The sequence below is a fragment of the Patiria miniata genome, unplaced genomic scaffold, assembly GCF_015706575.1.
Source record: "Patiria miniata isolate m_02_andy unplaced genomic scaffold, ASM1570657v1 HiC_scaffold_20, whole genome shotgun sequence".
Taxonomy (NCBI): domain Eukaryota; kingdom Metazoa; phylum Echinodermata; class Asteroidea; order Valvatida; family Asterinidae; genus Patiria; species Patiria miniata.
In genome coordinates, this window is record NW_024037059.1 from 34,015,197 (window position 1) to 34,035,852 (window position 20,656).

Sequence of the window (20,656 nt, forward strand, 5' to 3'; positions counted from 1 at the left end):
GTTTTTGACGCAGCAGCAATGCCTCCTCTCTTTACTTTGTTTGTTGTGTAACCTCTACGATCAAAAGAAAGAATTCCGCAAATCTGAAAGTATAAATAACACTCCAAGGTGATACGTATACATGTAGTCTATCGACTAACGAGTGTTTCCCACAGTATAAACACTTATAATCTATATAATAATATCTTTGTGAGGTTTCCTGCTTTTGTGACAAGTGGGAACAAGTGGGTTTTCATTGCGGGCATGACGAGTCCGCCCCCCCCCCTTTTGTAAATCACTGCCACACCCCTAAAAGGGTATATTTGCAATGGCTCCACATCTAAAAAAAATTCTCGCATAAACATCTGTGCCAAGTTTCACGCTTTTATGAAAAAAAGTGCACAATATTTTGTCACATGTCTGCTGGACTGTATTAGCCAGTGTTGCATGAGGTTTTTTTTCTCGTGATAGATTTTCCATTTTCCCCACATCACGGCCTCAAAACGCGCATGCGTGATTGCATGAAAACAGCCTCGTTACAGGCATCATATTGAGCACAACACGGCACTGTCTCGCGTTCATTGGTATCCTTTTTTTAATTAATGGGTATACATTTTGTAGCATGTCATATTTAAAGGCATATAGGATCATTTGCTCTTCATGCATTTTGTTTGTGCCCAATAATAACACCACTCAAAATCCAAAGAAAATTTGGCAATGCTAACCTATTGAAGTTTCAGCTCAGCGGAGGATAGCACAATTTTTCAGAAAACAGTGAAAAGCAAGCACAGTCATGAAACACGATTTCGTCCACAGCACTCTCTGTATTCGCAAATCAGTATGCCACTTGTTGCGGTATCAAAACGTGATCCTGAGAGGTTCAAAGAGTGTTCCCCAAAATGCAGATAGGCCGAGACAATAATTAAGCCCACTGACTATCTTTTAAGCATTGTTTTCCACAAGTTATGTAGGCTTTCGTTCACGCAAGATGATTTCAACTCTTTAACTTTCTTTTTTTCATTTGATTTTTTTTTTTAAGCATTCAGCATACGAACTTTACGACTCCACCCACGCGTGCCGCGGCATCCTGCTGATAGTAAATAAGGAATAAAAAGACTATTGGTAGCGCGTGCATAATGTCCGTGGACTGAACATAGACATATAACAAATGTATATAAGCCTAGGCATCTAATTATCGGGACTGAATAGTTAAAGCAGACCTGAAAATAGCGCCCTCTTTTTTTGCACTAAGATTGAGCGTATGGTGGCGATATTACAGAACTAATGCTGATTCCGTTTACTTGATCGGGCGGATCCAAACTTCCGGCTTTGTCAGTGTTCTTTCTGCGCAGTTCCGCTTCAACTATCGTCTTGTGTGACTGCGCCCAGGCAGAACTTTTCAAATTATCATATCAGTAAGTTTTTAATCCCCCCCCCCTGTGTTGTCGTTGTTTATGCCGATATTTCTGTCTTGTGAATTGTCAATGTTGTGATTTTGTTTCAATGGATTTCCAGGTTGTTATTCGGTGTTGAACTTGAACGTGTATGAATTTGTACATTTTAGGGAGGAATGCAGTATCACTATAGCCAATGCAACCGTGTTTTTACAGCCACGTCGCCTCGTATTTGGTTAACCAACCAATAGGTGTGTGCATTCACGGGTAGAACTGGTACCCTGTGAAGTAAAACATGGGTACACGGGTACCCTAAAAGAAACCCAACCCTCAAAATTCAAATCCCAGGAGTTGTTGTTCAAATTAATTTATATTTTATTTTAACAGTCAAAGTTAATCTATGTGGAGTAGAAAGCAGTGTTGAAATCTTGAATCTTCTTCCTTAGGACCCCATACAAATACTGTCTAGTCATAAAAAGCTTATCAATCCATGCTGTATTCCCAAGTACTGATCTACCAAATTTATCGAGGCTCATAAAGGAGACTCTCATACATGAAGAGGGTGAGTCGAAAAAAAGTGACTTTCGTTTCTTAAAAAGCAATTAAATTTGAAACACCAATGAAGTATATCTTAAAGAGCATGTTCTTCCACTCATCTTAAAAAAACAATTATACTGAAATTGATCGATGCTATCGGACGTTATGCATGTTTTTACTAAAACAACCCATTTTTATAGCTGTCCATGGAATGCAATTTAGCTAAGTGAGAATTACAGATTACACACAAGCATTCCGATACAAATGAGATTTTAATCACTTCAATCAAGACTGAAACATTATTTCTACTGGCAGATTTTGTATTTTGAATTTGAGGAATAAGTTTGTTTCCGAAATGATAATTGCGATTTTGGTATTTTTTTCCTTTGTAAGATCTCCTCCATTCATTCATTGTTCGTAGAACTGTAAATAATTTATCAGTGGTGCATGGACAGCTGAGTTTTGTGAATTTTTGTTATTGAAATAGGCGTTACTTGGGAATAGAGTACACACATTTCGTGGAATTTTCACAGTTAGTAGTCAATAACATGTACTTTATAGTTGTTTTGTTATGAAACGGAGCGAGCCACATATTGATTTTATATTTTTTTTCAAGTTGGTCACTTTCGTTTTGACTCACCCGATATTGTTAGTCCAACCAGGATGACGTGTGTTCCAAATTTATAACAGGAAACTTTGAAATAAAACTGGAACTCTTTGTTGTTGCCAAGTCAAGTTCAATTCATATAAACGTTACTATGGCTTTCCGTCTCAGAAAATTTGTTTCCTGTTACTGCCCCCCCCCCCCGAAAAGAAGATTCCCTAGATGTGAAATGATGCTTGTATAGAATTACGTTTGGTTGAATCACAGAGCAACGACCACATGATTGAAGCGCTCTTCTGCAGTAGTGCAGTAGTGCAGTTGTGCTAATCATTTATGGATACATGTATTCATTGTTGCATCGTCATGTCCGATTTACATTATAATGCTAAACTCACATCATCGACGGACAAGCTGTATAAAAGGCGTCTTCAATTTCTCCAATCTTTCCAGCCCAATATACTGATACCATGGCAACCCAGGTTTCCAATGTCGGTTTGGCTCAAAATGCTGCAAAAGCTAGTAACACCTTTGCATCTAACCTCTTCCGAGTGTTGACTGAGGGAGGAAGCTCCAACAACAACATCTTCTTTTCTCCTATGAGCATCTCCACTGCACTTGCTATGACCTTCATGGGGGCACGTGGTGAGACAGCAAGCCAGATGAGTCAAGTCCTTCACTTCAACATCTTGAAGAATCTGTTCTCCATCAGTCATTTGCTGACCTGAGTGCCCAGAGTTACTATGCTGATGCTCCTTTCACTCTGATAGCTGCCAACAGATTGTTTGGTCAAAAAGGTTTGGATGTCCTTGCGACATTTGTTGATGACAGCAAGAAACACTACGGAGCCAGTATGGAGACACTTGATTTCATTGGTGATGGGGAAGGTTCTCGTCAACACATCAACTCCTGGGTGGAGAAGCAAACTGCAAACCGCATCAAAGACTTACTTGCTGCGGGGCCTATCGATGATTTGACTTGTTTGGTGGTGGTCAATGCTCTTTACTTCAAAGGAGCCTGGGATACCAAGTTTAAGGTCTCCAATACTTTTCCTGAGAAGTTTCACATTTCGGTAACCGAGGATATCAACGTTCCCATGATGCACCAGACAGACAAGTTCAAATTTGCTCGTGATGATTCCGTGAGCAGTTCTATCCTGGAGCTACCTTACTTCACGGACCGTCTACCTAACTTCAAGGACCGTGTACCTAAAATATGGAAGCAAGTGAGCATGTTCAGTGTGTTACCTGATCAAGTGGATGGGCTGGCTGATGTGCAGAAGAAGTTGAGTCAAGAGAAGATTGACTCCTGGGTGACAGAAGCTCATATGCGTGAACGTTCTACTGTCATCGTTTCTCTGCCAAAGTTTACCCTGGAGCAGGACTTTGTCTTGAATGATGTATTGAGGAAGATGGGTATGAATGATCCATTTGATGCTGACAAGGCCGACTTCTCAGGGATGACAGGAGACAAAGATGTCTTCATATCCAAAGTGATCCACAAGGCTTTCTTAGATGTGAATGAAGAAGGAAGTGAGGCAGCAGCAATAACTACATTTAAAATGAACTGGCGTTGCCTAGATCTTCCATCGAAGAATCCTCCAGAATTCAAGGCAGATCACCCTTTCTTGGTGTTCATTTATGACATTAAATCCAATGCAGTTTTGTTCATGGGACAGCTGTGCAAACCAAAACAGTAGACTTTGATTTGTGGCAAAGTATGAAGAATTGTGAATGAGTATAGATGATGTCTTGAATCACTTGACATCGTTCAACTAAACAGCACTTGATGTTTAATACACAGGCATATAATAGTCTTTTGATTAAGCACTCTATAATAAGGAAAAGTTGCCTTACAACTTGTACCCTAAAATCAGAATGTATAACGTAATATAAAGTTGGATTAAGCGCATGTTCCTTAACCATGATAGATGGCATATAATATAAAACATTGTTGCTTTTGTTTTGGTTTTTGTTGTTGACAAGTTACTTGTAGGAACTTCAGATTTAATGTGTTCATATTGAATTGATAAAAACAATTGTGTTTTGTTGCTTGGAGTGGACAGTGAAACAAAAAGTGTATCATAGAAGCTTGTAATGAATATAACATTTATATAATTATTTAGATATTCTTTTAAAGATTAATATATGTTTGTAATCAAGACATATTTCAAATGAGACTGGCATATTAATGTATTTGCAACAGGCTTTCATTTCAACGTGGCACATGTTAAGATGTAAAAGAGAGTTACACTGTAAATACAGAAAGGTGGATACATTCACGAATACTTTGAAATCAAAACCAAAATCTGAAACCACGGCAAATTGAACACACAACTTATTGGTTTCCTCAAACATTGTAAAAAACCAAGAATTAATGTGTGTTCACTGCACAGGGCATAACGTACAACCTCAAACATGTGTTTAAACAGATCCACAAAGTAACTAGATATCAGAATCATTACGGAATTTCAGGCAAACCTTGCACCGAAAAAATTCACACTGGATTCAAGCACCGATAAAGTGCATTGTTACATTTACAAAGCAATGTGTGTTAAGTCGCCTGGAAACATTCTAGAAAAATATAATATGTGTGTAAGTGAAATATGTGGAGAATTCTTGACGTTGAATATTTCAGATGAGAGTTTATCTGGAAAAAATGCATATATGTGATTGTAAATGGACTATATGTCAATTTTGGATAAAGTAGGCCTAACTTAGTTTCAGATTAATAGCGTGTAACTTTATAAGCTGAACATTTAATGAAGTAGGAAAAAATGTATGTAAAATAAAACAGTCAATTGGCATTTTCGTATTAGTCTATTGATGTAATCACAGAGGTACGTATAAATACATGTAGGCCTAATAAGAGAGATGATAATAGGTAGATGCAAACATGTACCAACTATGAACTACATTTGAGCTTGCATTGGCTCATACTTGTACGGAAATCACAGGCTGGGAAAGAGAAAAACAACACCAAAACTGTCTCATGATCAAAACCAATTTTTTTTAGTGATCTCAACATGAAAAGGCGTTTGATTGCTTGTTTGATATAAATATGATCAACTTGGGCCTAGTCAATGTTTCTTTACATAGGACCTGATGTACCTTGAAACTACAAATAAAAACATTATTATTAGTTGCAAAACCTACTTCGAGTCAGAAAGAAATCATCGTCTGAACTATCCATATGTCGACGGGAGGAGACGGGAAAAATGTTGCAACCTGACGCCGTTTTTTCTTCATATTATCATCTCAATGAAGGTCATTCATTGCAAAAATGACGATAAGACATGAATCTGGGACCGAGAAATATTTCCAATTTTGTTAAGAATTACTTATGTAACCAGGTCGGGTTTTCGTTTACACTTTTACCCGACAGGTTCCCTACTCCATCATGCATCACATGACATAACTTTAGTAAATTACTTGCATGTCACTTTGTCAGCCATGAGCGTTGCGTTTACGATCGATCATCTTTTGCCTAGCGCCCTTTTGCGGCCAACTAAAAAATTTTAGCACAGCATGCGCCACCAAGAATTTTGCCCGCTACTTTTGAAACTATGCAAAGAGCGTAACGAGAAGGCGAGTTCTACATTCCACGCGCTTTATTTAGGCCAAAAAAAAAAGTCTCCGGTTTCTGGTATGCGCGCGCGTCGCCGTAGCCATGCGCGTCGGCAAAATGAAAAAGTTTTTTTTCAATACAAAATGATGTTTCAAAACCGCCAAACTCACTGGTTTGACTGGAATTCTGCTGCTGCACAATTTTAACGTGTTTTTAGATGGGGTTATGATCGAGAATAAGCTTTATGTGGCCTCTCTGGAGTCCCATATATTTGCACTAAGTTTAGTCGGGCACCATTTGCAGTCATCAGCCGACATTTGAAGCAAAAAAAACACAGGTAAAAAAAAAAAAAGCCGCGTCGCCGCACCACTTTTGGGGCAAGCTCCATACCAGAAACCGGAGACTTTTTTTTTTGGCCTTAAGTTAGATAGCGGGCATTCCGGGCGTTTAGTATAGTTTTCCTGTAGGGCTAAGTCCTTAATATCGTTGATTCCGTTCCAACTCTACTTTGAGTTGACATCTTCCAGCTCCTGCTCCTGCTTTGCGACCAGCATTTTATAGCGAGCATTGCACACTCCACTTTTATTACTGAAAATTTTGGGTGCGGCTCCCCGTTGTAGCAGCAATATAATTTTTTAGCCGGCGTTGCCGGCACTGCAGTTTTCTGCATTATTTCCTTCAATTTTGCTGCTGATTCTTCGATTTTAACATCGAGCACGGAGAGGAAGGCATGAACGTAGGTCATCCTAAGTGGTGAGTAAATCCCTAGTGTGTTATTTAACTTTTTATGCCTCTTTTTTTTGATGCCGTAATCTTTTTATGCAACATCTGTTCACTTACTGATGTATTTATAAAAGTATTCTTTGATTTAAAAATAAGAAAAACAGTGTTTCCCCGAATTACTTTGTTCTTGCGGACAGCTGAATTAGGTTCCAGTCGTTGTTCCTGCTGTCACTGGACACTTTTTTATTTAGACTGGTACGCCGCATTAGAGGGTCGTATAACTCGTATTGATTCCACGTTGTAATGGCTTCCCTTTGATTAGCCAGCGGAGCACTGATGCATTTTTTTAAGGCGAGCTGCGCTAGTGTGCCATTTACTGCACTGTTCATGCAATGTAAACCTGTTTATATACTTTATTTAACTTGCTTACCATAGGAAATGCATTGTATGTTTTTACTGTTCTTTGACAACCAATAAAAACAAGACAAAGAACATAACGAAATTTTACCTAAGAAACACATATTGCGCCTGCTTAGAGAGTGAACCATTTAAAACTAATTCATATCACTCTCCCCAGTTACATAGGCCTAGGCATCTAATTATTTGGGACTGAATAGTTAAAGCAGACCTGAAAATAGCGCCCTCTTTTTTGCACTAAGATTGAGCGTATGGTGGCGATATTACAGAACTAATGCTAATTCCGTTTACTTGATCGGGCGGATCCAAACTTCCGGCTTTGTCAGTGTTCTTTCCGCGCAGTTCCGCTTCAACTATCGTCTTGTGTGACTGCGCCCAGGCAGAACTTTTCAGATTATCATATCGGTAAGTTTCTTAATACCCCCCCCCCCCCCCCCCTGTGTTGTCGTTGTTTATGCCGATATTTCTGTCGTGTGAATTGTCAATTTGGTGATTTTGTTTCAATGGATATCCGGGTTGTTATTCGGTGTTGAACTTGAACGTGTGTGAATTTGTACACTTCAGGAATGCAGTATCGCAATAGCCAATGCAACCGTGTTTTTACAGGCACGTCACCTCGTATTTGGTTAACCAACCAATAGGTGTGTGCATTCACGGGTAGAACTGGTACCCTGTGAAGTAAAACATGGGTACACGGGTACCCTAAAAGAAACCCAACCCTCAAAATTCAAATCCCAGGAGTTGTTGTTCAAATTAATTTATATTTATATTAACAGTCAAAGTTAATCTATGTGGAGTAGAAAGCAGTTGTTGAAATCTTGAATATCTTTCCATAGGACCCCATACAAATATGTTGCACCACTGTGTAGTCATAAAAAGCTTATCAATCCGTGCTGTATTCCCGAGTGCTGATCTACCAAATTATCGAGGCTCATGAAGGACTCTCATACATGAAGTGACTTTCGTTTCTTAAAAAGCAATCAAATTTGAACACCAATGAAGTATATCGTAAAGAGCATGTTCTTCCACTCATCTTAAAATAATGATTATACTGAAATTACTCAATGCTATCGGACGTTGTGCATGTTTTACTAAAACAACCAATTTTTATAGCTGTCCATGGAATGCAATTTAGCTGAGTGAGAATTACAGATTTTACACAAGCATGCCGATTCAAATGAGATTTTAATCACTTCAATCAAGACTGAAACATTATTTCTACTGTCAGATTTTGTATTTTGAATTTGAGGAATAAGTTTGTTTCCGAAATGATAATTGCGATTTTGGTATGCTTTGCTTTGTAAGATCTCCTTCATTCATTCATTGTTCGTAGACCTGTAAATAATTTATCAGTGGTGCATGGACAGCTGAGTTTTGTGATTTTATGTTATTGAAATAGACGTTACTTGGGAATAGAGTACACACATTTCGTGGAATTTTCACAGTTAGTAGTCAATAACATGTACTTTATAGTTGTTTTGTTATGAAACGGAGCGAGCCACATATTGATTTTATATTTTTTCCCAAGTTGGTCACTTCCGTTTTGACTCACCCGATATTGTTAGTCCCAACCAGGATGACGTGTGTTCCAAATTTATAACAGGAAACTTTGAAATAAAACTGGAACTCTTTGTTGTTGCCAAGTCAAGTTTAATTCATATAAACGTTACTATGGCTTTCCGTCTCAGAAAATTTGTTTCCTGTTACTGCCCCCCCCCCCCGAAAAATATTCCCAAGATGTGAAATGATGCTTGTATAGAATTACAAGCATCAAATTACGTTTGGTTGAACCATAGAGCAAAGACCACATGATTGAAGCGCTCTTCTACAGTTGTGCAGCTGTGCTAATCATTTATGGATACATGTATTCATTGTTGCATCGTCATGTCCCATTTACATTATATGCTAAACTCACATCATCGACGGACAAGCTGTATAAAAGGCTTCTTCAATTTTTCCAATTCTCATTTTCCAGCCCAATCTACTGATACCATGGCAACCCACGTTTCAGATGTCGGTCTGGTTCAAAATGCTGCCAAGGTTACTAACACCTTTGCATCTAATCTCTTCCGAGTGTTGACTGAGGGAGGAAGCTCAAACAACAACATCTTCTTTTCTCCTTTGAGCATCTCCACTGCACTTGCTATGACCTTCATGGGGGCACGTGGTGAGACAGCAAGCCAGATGAGACAAGTACTTCACTTCAACATCTCAAAAGAATCTGCTCTTCATCAGTCATTTGCTGACCTGAGAGCTCTGATTTTCAGTCCTAAAGCTCCCGCTGGTGAGACAGCAAGCCAGATGAGTCGAGTTCCTCCTTCCAACAGCTCAGAAGAATCTGCTCCTCATCAGTTAATTGCTGACCTGGGTGCTGAGTGGTTCCGTGCTGCAACTCCTTGCACTCTGGTAGCTGCCAACAGATTGTTTGGTCCGAAGGGTTTGGATGTCCTTGCGACATTTATTGATGACAGCAAGAAGTACTACGGAGCCAGTATGGAAATTCTTGATTTCATTGGTGATGGGGAAGGTTCTCGTCAACACATCAACTCCTGGGTGGAGAAGCAAACTGCAAACCGCATCAAAGACTTACTTGCTGCAGGATCAATCGATGATATGACTCGCTTGGTGCTGGTCAATGCCATCTACTTCAAAGGAGATTGGGCTGCCAAGTTTGATTATCAGCACACAAATTTTAATGGGAAGTTCCGTACTTTGGGTGGGTCCGAGAAGATTACCATGATGCACCAGACAGACAAGTTCAACTACGCTCGTGACGATTCCGTGAGCAGTTCCATCCTGGAGCTACCTTACCTCAAGAAGGAAATGAGCATGTTCATTGTGTTACCTGATCAAGTGGATGGGCTGGCTGATGTGCAGAAGAAGGTGAGTCAAGAGAAGATTGACTCCTGGGTGACAGAAGCTCGTATGCGTGCCAGCCCTACTGTCATCGTGTCTCTTCCAAGGTTTAACCTGGAGCAGGACTTTGTCTTGAATGATGTCTTGAGGAAGATGGGTATGAATGATCCATTTGATGTTGGCAAGGCTGACTTCTCAGGGATGACAGGAGACAAAGATGTCTTCATATCCACAGCGATTCACAAGGCTTTCTTAAAGGTGAATGAAGAAGGCAGTGAGGCAGCAGCAGCTACATCTTGGCTTAAGGGCATGGGTATCGATTTCCCACCAAAAGGTGCTGTAGAATTCAATGCAGATCACCCTTTCTTGTTGTTCATTTATGACAATAAATCCAGAGCTGTTCTGTTTATGGGACAGCTGTGCCAACCAAAACAGTAGACTTTGGTGTGGCAAAGTATGGATAATTGTCAATGACTGTATAGCAGGTGTATTGAAGCACTTAAGCTAAACAGCACTGGATGTGTTATCAAGGGCGGATCCAGAACACAATTTTTGGGGGGCCAAAAAAAAAATTTTGCCCCCAAAAAAGTGGGTCTAAAAAATTACGGCGTGGGGTTCGGGGCCCGCTTAAGGGCCCCGAAAATTTTTTTGGATTCTAGATGCTTTGTGTTGCGATCTGAGGCAATTTCTGACCACTTTAACCAATTTATTTTGAGGAAAAGATGGTGGTGTACTCATTGCCTGCCTTTATTGCGATGTCACATTAAAAAAAAAAAAAAATTGGTTTCGTTTTTGGGGGGGGGGGGCCATGGCCCCCTTTGCCCCCCCCCCCCCCCCCCCCTGGATCCGCCCTTGTGTGTTATATACACAATGCATATGTGATCTTTTGATTAAAACAAAATTCTCTTTAGACTTGTTGGTTAAAAAAGTATAACGTATAATGTTAAAATAAGCTCCTGTTCTTGAACTGTGATAGATGGTATAATATTATATAGCATTTTGTTCTCTCTTTTTTCTTTAGAGAAGTTCAAGTTTGTTTTTTTCGTCAACATGAATTTATAAAGACATTTCGTTTGTTGCTAGGGAATGGACAGCGAATCAAAGAGTGTACCATTGAAGCTTTTGATGAACAAAAACAATTATAAAATTATTCACAGATTCTACAGGTATTATAAAAATAAACTGATGTGTATAATCAGGAAGTTTTTTAATTGAAACTGGCAGATTTATGGAATTGCAACAGACTTATATTTTAGCGTGGCACACTTTGGAGATGTAAAATGAAGTTATAATATGAACACAGAAAGTTGGATGAATTAAGGAATACTTTCAAATGAAAATCAAAAACGGAAACCCTTGAACATTGGCCACAAAGCACATTGGTTTCATCAAACATTGTAAAAGGCCAAGAATGAATGTGTGTGTTCGCTGCACAGGGCAAAACTGGCAACCTGTGTTAACATAAATCCACAAAGAAACTAGATATCAGAATCATCATGGGACTGAGGCAAACCTTCTACCAAAGAAATTCATACTGCGTTCAAGCACTAATAAAGTACATTGTTACATTTTCATTTCGTGCGTTAAGTCACATGAAATTCAATCAGGAAAAATCATAATATAATGCCTGAAGTGTAAGTGAAATATGTGGAGAATCCTTAACGTTGAATCGTAAATATACGCCCTTGTAACTTTATATGCTGAAAAAAATAATGACGTAGAAATGTACGTACACTAGCAATTAACAGTAAACATGGCAGTTTACTATTAGTGTATTGTTATAATCACAGAGGTACGTATGTGCATGTAATAACAGACGTGATAAAAGACTGTGCGTGTTGTTAGACGGGTTTAATTTCTGGTGATTATGTTTTGCCTTATCTGTGAAATCATCCAAATCATTTTGTAAACATGGTCATTCCAATGATTCGTCTATTTTCGGCATAGGTAAGATCATTGACATATTTCCAGTATAAGGAATTAGCACTCAGAGCTGCATCATTTATAATAATTAGAAAACCTGCAGGTGCTTATTTTTTTTGCACAATGGACGCCTCCATTCAGAATAACATACTCAGAAGTATTATTATTAAACCTGATACATTTTAGATTAATAGCATGTAACTTTGATCAGGTGTTTTAACAATTAAGTGTTGCAATACAGCATTTCGTTAGTATTAAACTGTTCGCAAAAAGTACTAGGCCTGCATATACTGAATTCCTGAGTTCAATTCCAAGCCCTAAATACATACACCCTGCTGTGATAGTCTTTGTTGCAATCGTTACGGTTCTATATTCGTGCCCTGTACCCTCGGGCCTTGACACAATGTCTGCGACGATAAGCTATTGAACAAATACGTGGGATTTCGACGTCTGGATTTCAAAATTGGAAGGAAAAATAATGGAATTGAGGTCATCTAAGGCTATGAAAAGAATTGTTGGTCTAGTTTTTGACGCGCCAGCAATGCCTCTTCTCTTTACATTGTTTGTTGTGTAACCTCTACGATCAAAGGAAAGAATTCCGCAAATCTGAAAGTATAAATAACACTCCAAGATGTTGCGTTTAGTCTATCGACTGATGAGTGTGTCCCACAGTATATACACTTATAATCTGTATAATAATGTCTTGGTGAAGTTTCCTGCTTTAGTGACAAGTGGGAACGACCGTTTTTATTGCGGGCATGACCAGTCCCACCTTTTGTAAATGGCTGCCACACCCCTAAAAGGGTAAATTTGCGAAGGCTCCACATCCAAAACATTTTCTCGCATAATCATCTGTGCCAAGTTTCACGTTTTTATGAAAAAAAGTGCACAATATTTTGTCACATATCTGCAGGACTGTATTAGCCAGTGTTGCATGAGGTTTTTTTTCTAGTGATAGATTTTCCATTTTGCCACATCACGGCCTCAAAACGCACATGCGTGATTGCATGAATACAGCCTCGTCACGGACATCATATTGAGCACAGCATGGCACTGTCTCGCGTTCATTTGTGTGTTTTTTTAATTAATGGGTATACATTTTGTAGCATGTCATATTTAAAGGCATATAAGATCATTTGCTCTTCATGCATTTTGTTTGTGTCCAATAATAGCACCACTCAAAATCCAAAGAAAATTTGGCAATGCTAACCTATTGAAGTTTCAGCTCAGTGGAGGATAGTATAATTTTTGAGAAAACAGTGAAAAGCAAGCACAGTCATGAAACACGATTTCGTCCACAGCACTCTCTGTATTCGCAAATCAGTCTGCCACTTGTTGCGGTATCAAAACGTGATCCTGAGAGGTTCAAAGAGTGTTCCCCAAAATGCAGATAGGTCCAGACAATAGTTAAACCCACTGACTATCTTTTAAGCATTGATTTCCACAACTGTGTAGGCTTTCGTTCACGCAAGATGATTTCAACTCTTAAATTCCTTTTTTTTTTCATTTGAACTTTTTTTAAAGCATACAGCATACAAACTTTACGACTCCAACCACGCGTGCCGCGGCATCCTGCTGGTAGTAAATATGGAATAAAAAGACTATCGGTCGCGCGTGCATAATGTCTGTGGACTGAACATAGACATATAATAAATGTATATAGGCCTAGGCATCTAATTATTGGGACTGAATAGTTAAAGCAGACCTGAAAATAGCGCCCCCTTTTTTGCACTGAGATTGAGCGTATGGTGGCGATATTGCAGAACTAATTCTGATTCCGTTAACTGGATCGGGCGGATCCAAACTTCCGGCTTAGTCAGTGTTCTTTCTGCGCAGTTCCGCTTCAACTATCGTCTTGTGTGACTGCAGCCAAGCAGAACTTTTCAGATAATCATATTGGTAAGTTTCTTAACCCCCCCCCCCCCCATGTTGTCGTTGTTTATGCCGATATTTCTGTCCTGTGAATTGTCAATTTAGTGATTTTGTTTCAATAAATATCCGGGTTGTTATTCGGTGTTGAACTTGAACGTGTATGAATTTGTACATTTTAGGGCCGAGGAATGCAGTATCACTATAGCCAATGCAACCGTGTTTTACAGCCACGTCACCTCGTATTTGGTTAACCAACCAATAGGTGTGTGCATTCACGGGTAGAACTGGTACCCTGTGAAGTGAAACATGGGTACACGGGTACCCTAAAAGAAACCTAACCCTCAAAATTCAAAATCCCAGGAGTTGTTGTTCAAATTAATTTATATTTTATTTTAACAGTCAAAGTTAATCTATGTGGAGTAGAAAGCAGTTGTTGAAATCTTGAATATCTTTCCATAGGCTCCCATACAATTATGTTGCACTGTGTAGTCATAAAAAGCTTATCAATCCGTGCTGTATTTTCAGAGTGCTGATCTACCAAATTATCGAGGTTCATAAAGGACTCTCATACATGAAGAGGGTGACTCGAAAAAAGTGACTTTCGTTTCTTAAAAGCAATCAAATTTGAAACACCAATGAAGTCTTAAAGAGCATGTTCTTCCACTCATCATAAAAAAAATAATAATACTGAAATTGATCAATGCTATCGGACGTTATGCATGTTTTACTAAAACAACCCATTTTTATAGCTGTCCATGGAATGCAATTTAGCTAAGTGAGAATAACAGATTACACACAAACATTCCGATACAAATGAGATTTTAATCACTTCAATCAAGACTGAAACATTATTTCTACTGTCAGATTTTGTATTTTGAATGTGAGGAATAAGTTTGATTCCGAAATGATATAGTTGCGATTTTGGTACGTTTTCCCTTGAATGATCTCCTCCTTTCATATATTGTTTTAATGGTATTCAACAGTTCGTTGAACGGTAAATAATTTATCAGTGGTGCATGGACAGCTGAGTTTTGTGATTTTGAAATAGACGTTACTTGGGAATAGAGTACACACATTTCGTGGAATTATCACAATTAGTAGTCAATAACATGTACTTTGTAGTTGTTTTTTTTATGAACGGAGCGAGCCACATTTTGATTTGATATTTTTTTTCCTGGTTGGTCACTTTCGTTTTCACTCACCCGATATTGTTAGTCCGTACCAGGATGACGTGTGTTCCAAATTTATAACAGGAAACTCTGAAATGAAACTGGAACTATTTGTTGTTGCCAAGTCAAGTTCATTTCATATAAAAGTTACTATGGCTTTCTGTCTAAGAAAATTTGTTTCCTGTTACTGCCCCCCCCCCCGAAAAAAATATTCCCAAGATGTGAAATGATGCTTGTATGGAATTACGTTTGGTTGCATCACAGAGCAAAGACCACATGATTGAAGCGCTTTTCTGCAGTTGTGCAGTTGTGCTAATCATTTATGGATACATGTATTCACTGTTGCATCGTCATGTCCGATTTACATTATAATGCTAAACTCACATCATCGACGGACAAGCTGTATAAAAGGCGTCTTCAATTTCTCCAATCTTTCCAGCCCAATATACTGATACCATGGCAACCCAGGTTTCCAATGTCGGTTTGGCTCAAAATGCTGCAAAAGCTAGTAACACCTTTGCATCTAACCTCTTCCGAGTGTTGACTGAGGGAGGAAGCTCCAACAACAACATCTTCTTTTCTCCTATGAGCATCTCCACTGCACTTGCTATGACCTTCATGGGGGTACGTGGTGAGACAGCAAGCCAGATGAGTCAAGTCCTTCACTTCAACATCTTAGAAGAATCTGTTCTCCATCAGTCATTTGCTGACCTGAGTGCCCAGAGTTACTATGCTGATGCTCCTTTCACTCTGATAGCTGCCAACAGATTGTTTGGTCAAAAAGGTTTGGATGTCCTTGCGACATTTGTTGATGACAGCAAGAAACACTACGGAGCCAGTATGGAGACACTTGATTTCATTGGTGATGGGGAAGGTTCTCGTCAACACATCAACTCCTGGGTGGAGAAGCAAACTGCAAACCGCATCAAAGACTTACTTGCTGCGGGGTCTATCGACGATTTGACTTGCTTGGTGCTGGTCAATGCCATCTACTTCAAAGGAGCCTGGGGTACCAAGTTTAAGGTCTCCAATACTTTTTCTGAGAAGTTTCACATTTCGGTAACCGAGGATATCAACGTTCCCATGATGCACCAGACAGACAAGTTCAACTACGCTCGTGACGATTCCGTGAGCAGTTCCATCCTGGAGCTACCTTACCTCAAGAAGGAAATGAGCATGTTCATTGTGTTACCTGATCAATTGGATGGGCTGGCTGATGTGCAGAAGAAGTTGAGTCAAGAGAAGATTGACTCCTGGGTGACAGAAGCTCATATGCGTGAACGTTCTACTGTCATCGTTTCTCTGCCAAAGTTCACCCTGGAGCAGGACTTTGTCTTGAATGATGTCTTGAGGAAGATGGGTATGAATGATCCATTTGATGCTGACAAGGCTGACTTCTCAGGGATGACAGGAGACAAAGATGTCTTCATATCCAAAGTGATCCACAAGGCTTTCTTAGATGTGAATGAAGAAGGAAGTGAAGCAGCAGCAATAACTACATTTAAAATGAACTGGCGTTGCCTAGATCTTCCATCGAAGAATCCTCCAGAATTCAAGGCAGATCACCCTTTCTTGGTGTTCATTTATGACATTAAATCCAAAGCAGTTTTGTTCATGGGACAGCTGTGCAAACCAAAACAGTAGACTTTGATTTGTGGCAAAGTATGAAGAATTGTGAATGAGTATAGATGATGTCTTGAATCACTTGACATCGTTCAACTAAACAGCACTTGATGTTTAATACACAGGCATATAATAGTCTTTTGATTAAGCACTCTATAATAAGGAAAAGTTTCCTTACAACTTGTACCCTAAAATCAGTATGTATAACGTAATATAAAGTTGGATTAAGCGCATGTTCCTTAACTATGATAGATGGCATATAATATAAAACATTGTTACTTTTGGTTTGGTTTTTGTTGTTGACAAGTTACTTGTAGGAACTTCAGATTTAATGTGTTCATATTGAATTGATAAAACAAAAGTGTGTTTTGTTGCTTGGAGTGGACAGTGAAACAAAAAGTGTATCATAGAAGCTTGTAATGAATATAACATTTATATAATTATTTAGATATTCTTTTAAAGATTAATATATGTTTGTAATCAAGACATATTTCAAACGAGACTGGCATATTAATGTATTTGCAACAGGCTTTCATTTCAGCGTGGCACATGTTAAGATGTAAAAGAGAGTTACAATGTAAATACAGAAAGGTGGATACATTCACGAATACTTTGAAATAAAAAACAAAATCTGAAACCATGGCAAATTTAACACACAACTTATTGGTTTCCTCAAACATTGTAAAAAACCAAGAATTAATGTGTGTTCACTGCACAGGGCAAAACGTACAACCTCTAACATGTTTTTAAACAGATCCACAAAGTAACTAGATATCAGAATCATTACGGAATTTCAGGCAAACCTTGCACCGAAAAAAAATCACACTGGATTCAAGCACCGATAAAGTGCATTGTTACATTTACAAAGCAATGTGTGTTAAGTCGCCTGAAAAGCTTTTAGAAAAAATAATATGTGTGTAAGTGAAATATGTGGAGGATCCTTGACGTTGAATATTTCAGCGAGTTAATCTGGAAGAAATGCATATATGTAATTGAAAATGGGCTATATGTCAATTTTGGATAAAATAACTTAGTTTCAGATTAATAGCGTATAACTTTATAAGCTGAACATTTAATGAAGTAGAAAAAATGTATGTAAAATATTGATTAACATTCAATTGGCATTTTCGTACTAGTGTATTGATATACGTATAAATACATGTAGGCCTAATAAGAGAGGTGATAATGGGTAGATGCATACATGTACCAACTATGAACGTCATTTGAGCTTACATTGGCTCATACTTGTACGGAAATCTCAGGCTGGGAAAGAGAAAAACAACACTAAAACTATCTCATGATCAAAACTAAATCATTTTAGCGATCTCAACATGAAAAGGCGTTTGATTGCTTGTTTGATATAAATATGATCAACTTGGGCCTACTCAATGTGTCTTTTACATAGGACCTGATGTACCTTGAAACTACAAATAAAAACATTATTATTAGTTGCAAAACCTACTTCGAGTCAGAAAGAAATCATCGTCTGAACTATCCATATGTCGACGGGAGGAGACGAGAAAAATATTGCAACCTGACGCCAGTTTTTTCTTCATATTATCATCTCAATGAAGGTCATTCATTGCAAAAATGACGATAAGACATGAATCTGGGACCGAGAAATTTTTCCAATTTTGTTAAGAATTACTTATGTAACCAGGTCGGGTTTTCGTACACACTTTTACCCGACAGGTTCCCTACTCCATCATGCATCACATGACATAACTTTAGTAAATTACTTGCATGTCACTTTGTCAGCCATGAGCGTTGCGTTTACGATCGATCATCTTTTGCCTAGCGCCCTTTTGCGGCCAACTAAATTTTTTTAGCACAGCATGCGCCACCAAGAATTTTGCCCGCTACTTTTGAAACTATGCAAAGAGCTTAACGAGAAGGCGAGTTCTACATTCCACCCGCTTTGTTTAGGCCAAAAAAAAAGTCTCCGGTCTCTGGTATGCGCGCGCGTCGCCGTAGCCATGCGCGTCGGCAAAATGTACAAGATGATGTTTCAAAACCGCCAAACTCACTGGTTTGACTGGAATTCTGCTGCTGCACAATTTTAACGTGTTTTTAGATGGGGTTATGATCGAGAATAAGCTTTATGTGGCCTCTCTGGAGTCCCATATATTTGCACTAAGTTTAGCCGGGCACCATTTGCAGTCATCAGCCGACATTATTTTGAAGCAAAAAAAAAAAACAGGTAAAAAAAAAAAAGCCGCGTCGCCACACCACTTTTGGGGCAAGCTCCATACCAGAAACCGGAGACTTTTTTTTGGCCTTAAGTTAGATAGCGGGCATTCCGGGCGTTTAGTATAGTTTTCCTGTAGGGCTAGGTCCTTAATATCGTTGATTCCGTTCCAACTCTACTTTGAGTTGACATCTTCCAGCTCCTGCACCTGCTTTGCGACCAGCATTTTATAGCGAGCATTGCACACTCCACTTTTATTACTGAAAATTTTGGGTGCGGCTCCCCGTTGTAGCAGCAATATAATTTTATAGCCGGCGTTGCCGGCACTGCAGTTTTCTGCATTATTTCCTTCAATTTTGCTGCTGATTCTTCGATTTTAACATCGAGCACGGAGAGGAAGGGTTGAACGTAGGTCATCCTAAGTGGTGAGTAAATCCCTTGTGTGTTATTTAACTTTTTATGCCTCTTTTTTTTGATGCCGTAATCTTTTTATGCAACATCTGTTCACCTACTGATGTATTTATAAAAGTATTCTTTGATTTAAAAATAAGAAAAACAGTGTTTCCCCGAATTACTTTGAATTTAATGATGTCTTTAATAATGTCCTTTGATATGAAAGTTTTCCCATAATTCATTAGTGATTTACTGTTTTTTTATGCATTTCAGATCATTGGATAGATCTCGACAGCCCATTTCCTATTCCGTTTTGACTGTCGTTCTTTTTATACCAAAGTTCGTTATACACTAATTCTTTTGTTACCACCTGATGTAAATTTGTATATATATTGTCTCATAAATTTGAAATCATTTAATTGTGTTGTAAATAAAATATTTTGATAAACTGAGACAACCAGAAAACTTCGCTCCACCCAAATTATTTAGTGGAACCACTCGGTTGAGAGGAGAGTGAACCAATTAAAACTAATTCATATCACTCTCCCCGGTTACACTTGGCGTAGTCGACAGGATAGCTTTGCTATCCACTTCATTTTGATGTGGGTGCGAACTTAGACAAATTATATCATTAGGGTTGAACGACAGTCAAATAAATAGGAAACTCGACCGGCACTGACGGCGTGACCAGATCCCCGGCCGTAGATGTCGACGCCCACTCATCAGGATCTACGCTACTTTCGCTGATCCTGGAATCACGGTGCTGCTACCCGGCCTGACCTGGTGACATCTTGAGCCTCTTTATTTACCAGAAATTCCAGCATTTGGGCTCCGAGGGACTTTGGTGTGGCCATTTTTCACCATTGAACTGGTAACTCCTACGCGTCACCAACTGACCCTTGACCCAGGTTCCCGGTGCCTTCCTGACCTGGTGCCATCCTGAAGAAACTCCAATTGTTCTCCAAGAGACGCTGGTGCTGCCTTTTGATACCACTGCACTGGTACCTGTCGATAGAACCTTTGGTAACTGTCTTGTTCAAGTTGAAAAGTTTTAATTTGCTTAAGCTGTTTCTTGCGGACAGCTGAATTAGGTTCCAGTCATTGTTCCTGCTGTCACTGGACACTTTTATTTTAGACTGGTACGCCGCATAAGAGGGTCGTAACTCGTATTGATTCCACGTTGTAATGGCTTCCCTTTGATTAGCCAGCGGAGCACTGATGAATTTTTTAAGGCGAGCTGCGCTAGTGTGCCATTTACTGCACTGTTCATGCAATGCAAACCTGTTTATATACTTTATTTAACTTGCTTACCATAGGAAATGCATTGTATGTTTTTACTGTTCTTTGACAACCTATAAAAACAAGACAAAGAACATAACGAAATTTTACCTAAGAAACACATATTGCGCCTGCT

General features: G+C 38.9%; 2 protein-coding genes and 1 pseudogene across 3 annotated transcripts; all 3 read left to right on the plus strand.

Annotated features, from left to right (window-relative positions):
• Window positions 1-2,979: 2,979 nt before the first annotated feature.
• Window positions 2,980-4,338, plus strand: LOC119727100 (annotated as a pseudogene).
• Window positions 4,339-7,565: 3,227 nt separating this feature from the next.
• On the plus strand, window positions 7,566-17,591 carry LOC119727188 (serpin B6-like). 2 transcript variants are annotated; one of them, XR_005270920.1, is made up of 2 exons: window positions 7,566-7,623; window positions 9,194-9,308. XR_005270920.1 is itself a non-coding variant. In XM_038199050.1 (2 exons), the coding sequence occupies exon 2, from the start codon at window positions 15,495-15,497 to the stop codon at window positions 16,680-16,682; it is 1,188 nt and encodes a 395-aa protein (XP_038054978.1). In that variant the 5' UTR covers window positions 7,566-7,623; window positions 15,478-15,494; the 3' UTR covers window positions 16,683-17,591. The 2 variants fall into 2 exon arrangements, 1 of the variants encoding a protein (XP_038054978.1); XM_038199050.1 differs by lacking the exon at window positions 9,194-9,308 and adding an exon at window positions 15,478-17,591.
• Window positions 9,310-10,567, plus strand: LOC119728055 (leukocyte elastase inhibitor-like; the record flags this gene model as incomplete). The annotated part of the gene is made up of 1 exon (XM_038200131.1): window positions 9,310-10,567. A coding segment is annotated over one exon (1,203 nt), but the record flags the coding sequence as incomplete, so codon positions are not given.
• Window positions 17,592-20,656: the final 3,065 nt, after the last annotated feature.